Source organism: Berghia stephanieae, chromosome 12, assembly GCF_034508935.2.
Source record: "Berghia stephanieae isolate SIO BIC M18660-M18661 chromosome 12, UCSD_Bste_1.3, whole genome shotgun sequence".
NCBI classification, from domain to species: domain Eukaryota; kingdom Metazoa; phylum Mollusca; class Gastropoda; order Nudibranchia; family Aeolidiidae; genus Berghia; species Berghia stephanieae.
The window spans coordinates 38,391,282-38,400,725 of NC_088371.1; the positions used below are offsets into that span (position 1 = coordinate 38,391,282).

At 32.3% G+C, this 9,444-nt stretch overlaps 1 protein-coding gene across 2 annotated transcripts in view; it reads right to left on the reverse strand.

Annotated features, from left to right (window-relative positions):
* Window positions 1–586: 586 nt before the first annotated feature.
* The window catches only part of LOC144958317 (uncharacterized), a 52,334-nt gene continuing 43,476 nt past the window's right edge, over window positions 587–9,444 (reverse strand). For both annotated transcript variants that reach the window (XM_078890214.1, XM_078890212.1), the window contains exon 22: window positions 587–1,529. In XM_078890214.1, the coding sequence (XP_078746340.1) occupies window positions 1,378–1,529 (152 nt within the window). In that variant the 3' untranslated portion in view covers window positions 587–1,377. The remainder of the gene's footprint in view (window positions 1,530–9,444) is intronic.

The following is a 9,444-nucleotide window of genomic DNA, read 5'->3' on the forward strand; positions in this document are numbered from 1 at the left end:
AATTATAATTATACATTCAACTGTTTCCCTCTCAGCCAGGGCATCTGGCCAGGACCAGGACAAAACCAAGTAATCTCATTCCAAGACAAAAACAGAAAGCATGTTGGATAACAGATATAAGGGGATAGAAGACAGTATGTACCTCCCTGCCCACTATGGGAGGTCAGGAACCCCACCCAGACTTTTAGGGATCCACTGAGTGTGTAGACCTGTAGTCCTTAAAGGCCATCAATGGATCTACAGAGCTAACTACACAGTCTGTGCTACTTTCTGTAGCATTTCACAAAAAACAGCGACCCTGCAATAATCAATTACTAGCCACCTTTTAAATGGAAAGCCAATCTAACAAAAATGAAACATACACAGCTACCTATTCTTTATTGAGTGGACAGATTTAAAAAATAAAACAAAGCAGCACCAGCCCCCCCCCCCCAGTACACCACCAAAAAAACCTGTTCTTATTCATTGATCAATATCTGGCCGCTTCACTTGTGACTTGTGACGCTAAGAAAGGTCTTCAGGTTGAGTTACCAACAAAGCAATTAATTGTTATTGTCCGTTTAAACAAGACAGAAAATGAAATTACTTAAGGCTCCAAAGGATTTTATTTCATTCATAAACCAATTTTGAAATATAAAAAGTGCACTTTCTATAAAAATGTTCAAACATAAATCAATTAATTAACACCGATATATGATATTGATATCAAAGTGACAGATTAGGAGCAGGCACTGTAAGATACAGATCTGAAAAAGTGTGTGTAAGAAGCACAGATGAAAATACAAAAAAAAAAAAAAAAACATCCTAAAAAAAAACCACAGACTGTCTTGACTGCGGATATATTAATTCTCAAAAAAAAAAAAACCGATTTGGAAATAGTGAAGAAGTAAACACGTTTCATAAAAAAACAAACAAACCAGAAAGTAAAGCTTTCCTATTGCTGCCTAAGAACAATCAAAATAAAGAAACCATTCCCAGTTGGCAATAATACTCCCCAACAGTCGTAACGTCACTTCCTTCCTAATGACGCATGGTAACTTAGTAACACTGGCTCTAAACTATCGGAACAATGGCGGACGCCCTTATGAAATATTTCTCCGACGAGCATAAAAGCGTATCCAGAGAAAAAAAAAAACCCATTATAAATCTGATCATGTTTTGACTTTTACACATTCTGATCACAAGACATATGAAAAGTTCTAACCAGCATGAAGAATAAAAAGTACCGATTTTCTTTGTTTAGAACCACGACGTGACATCAGACTATTGAATCCAATTGTGAAGAAATAAACACGTTTCACAAAAAAAAAAAAAAAAGTAAAGTTTTCCAATCAAAATAAAGAAACCATTCCCAGTTGGCAATAATAATTGTCAACATCAGTTGACCTTTGCACCCAGGAATTTCTTGGCAGAGTCCATCAGTTGTAAAGGAGTATTAGTTGCTGATTTGGATGAAATTTCATCATGGAAGTTTAAGAACTTGAGCTGTGCTATATCACTCCTCAGATTTTTGATGTTGTAATGGGAGCCTGGAGGAGAAAGGGGAGACAAAAAATAAAAAATAAATAAATAAATAAATAAATAAATAAATAAATAAATAAATAAATAAATAAATTTCCCTTTATACATCCCATTGAGGAAATTTGTCTCTAGGGTCAAATCCAAGAGAAGACTGGAATAACCCAGGCGTCCGCTGCAGTACAGCGCTGCAAATTGAGCTAGGGCGAGGTGACTTGCTCAAGGCCACACAGCGCAGCGGCGGGTGATCGAACTCGTTACCTTTTGGGTACGAAGCAAAGACCGTCCCACTGAAGCGCGCTGCCCCTGGTATTAATCAGTAAAGCTTAGTTTTACACATTACGAGCCCTTCCCACACTACAGATAATTCATTAATCAAAACAAAGGGGAAAGTGGTAAACAACACATTAGAAGCGAAGATTGTTTTTGAGCTTGATTCCTGCAGCAATCGTGTGGGGCTATGTGGTCTAGTGATATGACACTTGTTTTTGGATCAGAAGGTCCTGGGTTCTAGCCTCGCTCTGCGTATAGTTGAGTCCTTGGAGAAGGCTCTTTACTCACATTCTCTCGCTGTACTCAGGTGTAAAATGAGTAGTACCTGGCCATTAACAGCATAGTCTCTCTGTCTGAAAAAATTGTAATATCGCCTAACAGGCGTCATCTCCCGTCCTTCATGGTTAAATGTTGCTGTTGGCCAGGGACCCCTTGTAAAGCACTTTGAGCATTTTTAGTGGTTACATAAAAGCTCAATTTGTAAATTTTTTTTTTCAATCTTGAGTAACGTGTGTCCAGGGGAAAGGAAGACCAGAGGGCAAAGGTTAACAAAAGTAGATCCCTGTGCTCAGTCATGGTCAAGCCAAGCCAAGGTCTCACACCGATTCCAACAAAGGATCCCAATGAAATGTGACTCGTTGCGTCAACGTGTATTGTATCAGCATGAACAGTGTGAAAAGATTGAATTTTATATCTAAAATTATCAAATATACAAGTATTTAGCACTTTCATCATCATCATAATAATAATAATAATCATAATAATAATAATAATAATAATAATAATAATAATAATAATAATAATAATAATAATAATAATAATAATAATAGTAATAATAATAATAATAATAATAATAATAATAATAATAATAATATAATAATAATAATAATAATAATAATAATGATAATGATAATAAATAATAATAATAATAATAATAATAATAATAATAATAATAATAATAATAATAATAATAATAATAATAATAATAATAATGTTAATAATAATGATAATAATAATAATAATAATAATAATATAATAATAATAATAATAATAATAATGATAATAATAATAATAATAATAATAATAATAATAATAATATAATAATAATAATAATAATAATAATAATAATAATAATAATAAATAAATAATACTAATAATAATAATAATAATAATAATATAATAATAATAATAATAATAATAATAATAATAATAATAATAATAACAACAATAAAAGTAATACTAATAATAATATAATAATAATAATAATAATAATAATAATAATAATAATAATAATAATAATAATAATAATAAAACAATAAAATAATATAATAATAATAATTAATAATAATAATAATAATAATAATATAATAATAATAATAATAATAATAATAATAATAATAATAATAATATAAAATAATAATAATATAATAATAATAATAATAATAATATAATAATAATAATATAATAACAAATAAGTAATACTAATAATAATATAATAATAAATAATAATAATAATAATAATAATAATAATAATAATATAATAATAATAATAATATAATAATAACAACAATAAAAGTAATACTAATAATAATAATAATAATGATGAATAAAACTTGTATAAGCTCTTTAAGAAATTAGATCCACACCAACTATGAGTGACAAATCCTATATTATGTATACAGTGAAATCCTGACAAAAACAAACTCCACTGGATCAGACATATTGGATGACTTTATTCATTATCAAATGGAACACATCCAAATACAGAACAGAAAATTTGGTACCAGACCTGCCAACCCTTCATATTCCAAAAGTGGAATAAGAACGTCAGAAAATAGGAATTTTGAGACAAAAAATAGGAAACTTTTAACAATGGATAATTCTGTACCAAAAAACAACCACCGACTTTGCCACCAAATGCATAAAGACAGTATTCAGGCACAGCTGGCAAAACTACACATCACATGTATTAGGTAATGGAATGGGGAAGGAGTGCATTTAATTTTTCTACTTATCTCCCTTTTGCCAATCATTGAAAAAAACCCACACAAAAAAACGACCTTTTTAACCGCCCATTTTTTTCTTCTTATCATTATTTTTGAAAATCGGAATTAAAGAGACAATTGCGGAATAGTGGAAAAGGAAAAAGTGAAAGTAGAAATGATTCCGCCAAAAGCGGAAGGGTTGTTGGTACCAACAAGAGGTGTTGTTTTTAATCAGAAGTTGACTTATGTGGATTCCACTGTATTCAAACAGTTCTCTTTGTTATGTAGATTTCTTGGAAAGATATGAATAACAATGTGAAATTGAATGGAAGTAATGTAAGCTTCAACTTAACTCTCTCCTTACCAGCCTTTTCAGGATATTCCCAAAAACTTCACACCCATCTAACACAAAAATATATTTTTTTATCACTCAAACACAACAGCAGTAAGCTCTTGCTATACATAATTTCTTTAGCAAAACATGCTCTTCAACACACTGTTCATTTTCTTTAAATTTTATGATGTGCAAGAGAAATGTGAATAAGAATAATGTTGGTTGTATTGTAACGAATGTGACGATTTTCCTATGGGTGGCAAGGAGATGGTTAATCAACAAAACAAATAATGTGGATGTTTCGGGTTTCCCCTTTATCAACAAAATAGGATGAATGAAACACTACAGAAGATTGAGATATGAGTTGAGATCTACATAGCTTCATTCATTATATTTTGTTGATAAAACGGGGAAACTCGGAAACATCCACATTATTTGTTTCCGTTTATTAAATTGAAGCTTATTTGTTTGTTTGTTTTTAAGGGTTTTACGGCGCTTGTTACACATTAAGGTCATATCAGCGCCGGTAAAAAGGAAGGAAATTGAATAGTAAAAACATTCTAGATATACAATTAAAAAGACTTGAGGAAAAAGGTAAGACAAGGGGAAATTATTCAAATAGGGAACAGACTTAGATTCCAAGAGCACACTGTCAGTGTACTTAGTTTGAGATCACCTGAAAGTGTCACCCATACACCAGCACAAGATCCCACTAAGAGGGACACACTCAAATGTTTAAAAATCACATGCTAAAAATTTTTTTTAAATAATAATAATAATAATAATAATAATAATAATAATAATAATAATAATAATAATAATAATAATAATAATAATAATAATAATAATAATAATAATAATAATAATAATAACTGTACATAATAGAAAGATGATTTACAAGGAAAAAAAATATCATCTCTAAAAACTATAACTAAACATTCGACTGTTTCCCTCCAGCCAAGGACTCCAGGCAGGGTCAGGACAAAACCAAGTAATCTCATTCCAAGACAAAGACAGAAAGCAATTTGAAAACAGATACTGGGGGATAGAAGACAGAACAAGTACCTCCCTGCCCACTATGGGAGGTCAGGAGCCTCACCCATTCAATTCCACATTGCTATTTATATCTTGGACTTGGAGTGTCGAGCAGCAACATTTCCATTAAAAAGAAATATGAATCATAATTAAGGACAACAGAGTGATTTATGACAAACAGCTACACTACCCCGTAGTTTAAATTAATTAAATGGACCAACCTCTTGGTACAAAAAAGTCATCTCTGTTTTCAACGACAAATGAGGAGTTGTTCACTGTAACACAAACTTTGCCAGAAATGAGAAAAAAGACCTGAAATAAATCAAAATTATTCAATAAGGAGAGAGTATTAAATAGAAGATAGTTAACTCACTCAATCCTAGAGATTTTGCTACTTTTCAAAATTGGAAAAAAATGTATTAAAAATACACATGTACATAGATAGTTTCATTCAACTACCATTAGCATGTAAAAATTAAGGACATTTGTTTTGATAGTACGCCTATAATTTGTCTCAGAAAAATGTAATAAATAGACATGGGGTAAAAGTAACCCGAGTATACTACGGATATAGTCGGTGTCAGGGTTGAATGAGTTAAAGAGTGCCATTTGATATGATTTTGTATTTCATGAGTTACATGAAATTTTGTATTGATGCAAGTTTTAACAAGCATCTTTACGAGGTTTTTAATATAATGAGTAAAAAAAATGGTCCAATTTGGAAAGAAACAAACTTGTGAGAAAACAAAACCAATTATCAAATTTCTATCTAAATTTTTTTTGATATGAAATATCTAAATTTGGACAAATTAGCCATCCTAAAGATTTATATGTTTGATTTTATTTGTCTAAGTACCAGGCCAAGATCTGTAGCTATGTGGTCACGTGGTATAACTTTCACATTTGGATTGGAAGGTCCAGGGTTCGAGACCTGCTCTGAGTGGTGCATAGTTGAGTCCTTGGAAAAAGCTCTTTATTCACATACTCTTACCATACTCAAGTGTAAAATGAACACCTAGCCGTTAACAGCGTTGTCTCTGTCTGAAAAAAACAAAGTTTTATCGCCTAACAGGCGTAATGCCTCATCCTGTAAGCTAAGAATTGCTGTTGGCAGGCATCCTTTGTAAAGCGCTTTCAGCATGTTTAGTGGATATAAATGCTCGTGTTTTTAAAATCTTCTCATTTCATAAAACAACCTTACCAATGTCTCAACAGCCATTTGTTTTGGCTTCTCACACAGCGGACGGATGTGGAGCTGTCCGCTGCAAAAGGAAGGCTGGTTCAACAGTACGCTGATTCCATAGGTGTCTCTAGGGGTCAAGGTGGAAAGGCTGGGGCCAATCCAAGACGCATTCCGATCATGTGCTACCAGTTCTGAACAAAGGTAAAATGAGACTTGTATTATAAGTCAAATATAAAATCTGTACTCAATTTGTCGACAATTTAATAGCCTACAATTGCTATTCTTTTGGTGCGATTTCTCTGGGTTTTTTTGTTTTTTTTTAAATTGTTTTTTATCCAAACTCGGTGTATCTGTCTATCTCTATCTTCTATAAAGGAAAAAGACCAGATTTCACAGAAAAAGACCCAAAAATTTTTTTTTTAATTCAGAGAAAGAAAACTTTCAGTGTGATAAAGTTGAGTCGAGAGCTTTATTATAGACCTGTAAGTGAGCTCTATAAAAATTGACTGAAACTCTTCACAGCATAAAAATTCAAAGAGTCGAAATAAATAGTACACAGCAAGCTCGCTTAAGCAAAACAATGGTAGAAAACTAATATGCTCGGGAATTAATTAGGCTACATACCATGTTCCTTACAATTAGGTACCCAATCTGTGAAGAAACGGTCAACCAATTTGTTTACAATTGAGGCAATAGAGATGTGCTTGTAGCAATCATATAACTTTCGATTTGAAGGTGTCTACATAACGCACTTCTGGCATTCGCATCTTACTTTTTCATAATTTTACTTTCCACCAGGTAAATGTGGTCAATTTTGGCTTAAAGGAAACAGGGAAATTTATCGCTCAGTGGCTCAGTTAAAATTGGCTACCATTGGGATCACAACAGGTTTGGAAAGTGAAAACAGATGAATGGAACACATAGCTGTATGGTGGAATTTCATGTCTCCTCTACCATAGACTTGGTCAGGAGACTGACGTGATGTGACTTGAGGACTCATTTTACACCTAAGTGTGGTGACAAAATGTGAAAATTGAGCCTTTTCCAGGAACTCAATATTGCTCTAACCCACCGTGAGACTCAAATCAAGCCAAGTGTCAAAACTACTAGCGGACAGATATGCTCTGCTCTGCCATCATGGCCACACAAAGTAAAAGAATCAAAACCATTCCATTTACCAACAACCACTCGTTCCTCAGTGTCTGTGTAAATGACAGATATATGCTCGGCCATCATGACCACACAAAGTAAAAGAATCAAAACCATTCCATTTACCAACAACGACTCGTTCCTCGGTGTCTGGATAAATGACAGAAATACTCTGCCATCATGGCCCACACTAATTAAAAGAATCAAAACCATCCCATTTACCAACAACGACTCGTTCCTCTGTGTCGGAGGTGATGACAGATATATGCTCGGCCATCATGGCCACACTAAATAAACGAATAAAAACCATTCAATTTATCAACAACGACTCATTCCTCGGTGTCTGGGTAAATGACAGATATATGCTCGGCCATCATGGCCACACTAAATAAAAGAATCAAAACCATTCAATTTACCAACAACGACTCATTCCTCGGTGTCTGGGTAAATGACAGATATATGCTCGGCCATCATGGCCACACTAAATAAAAGAATCAAAACCATTCAACTTACCGACAACCACTCGTTCCTCAGTGTCTGGGTTGATGACAGAAATCTCCGAGTCGTTCGTGACATTTTCCACCTTTAAGTGTGTGGACATCCGGCGAGTTTTGGCTGGTACTGCATTGGATTTGACTATGGGGAGGGGAAGGGGGGGGGGGGATGACGATAATTGGAAGAATCCATATCAGTCATAGGTATTTAAATATCAACATTTTAGACAAACAATGTGAAATAATTCAGGGGTAAGAATGACTGATCACAAAAAAAAGGAGAATTTTTTTTCTTTCTCACAGAGTTGATAAAGAAGAAGAAGTAGTAGTAGTAGTTGTAGTAGTGGTAGTAGTAGTATTAGTAGTAGTAGTAGTAGTAGTAGTAGTAGTAGTAGTAGTAAGTAGTAGTAGTAGTAGTGTAGTTGTGGTAGTGGTAGTAGTAGTTGTGGTAGTGTAGTAGTAGTTTGGTAGTGGTAGTTGTGGTAGTGGTAGTAGTAGTTGTGGTAGTGGTAGTTGTGGTAGTGGTAGTAGTAGTAGTAGTTGTGGTAATAATAATAATAATAATAATAATAATAATAATAATAATAATAATAATAATATAATAATAATAATAATAATAATAATAAAAATAACAATAATAATAATAATAATAATAATATAATAATAATAATATAATAATAATAATAATAATAATAATAATAATAATAAATAATAATAATAATAATATAATATAATAATAATAATATAATAATTAATAATAATAATAATATAAAATAATAATAAATAATAATAATAATATAATAATAATATAAAATATAAATAAAATAATAATAATAATATTAATATCAATTACAGAAAGCCTTCATCAGTTACTTACATTTCCTCTTCAGCCTTTTCTTACTCCGTTTCCTCCATGGCCAACACTTTGGCTTCTCCCAGTGACGGCATGATACTGTCGACCACTCGGAATCTGAAATTATTGGAAACGACACATTTATCCTCTCATGTCCTCTCAGGACACTTTATTTTCATCAACCTCGTCCTACATGCATGGGTGCAAGCAACTGGACCTCAACAAGCCTGCAAGTCTACTTATGACCAGACATATAATCTGAAAAAGCCTGCAAGATTCACGGACTTACCTCATCATTTGAAGTCTTGTTCTCAGCATCTAGTCTTCATAATAGTAGTCCACAATTGTTGTATGTTTAATTCAAAGGTTGTAATGCAGTAATTTGTTAAGTTTCTTGTCACAAGTTGAACAATTTTAAAATATACAAAAATAAACTAAGAAATTAACAAACAAAAAAAAAAAACAAAAAAAAAAAAAATCTATCAAATCCAAATCGCAAAAACCGGTGACATATTTTTCAGTAATCCAATCGGCCAGCAGTAGTCGGCATCTTGCACCCATGTACATGTTAAGTGTTGCTGTTGGTCAGGGTCTCCTTGTAAAGCGCTCTGAGCACGTTT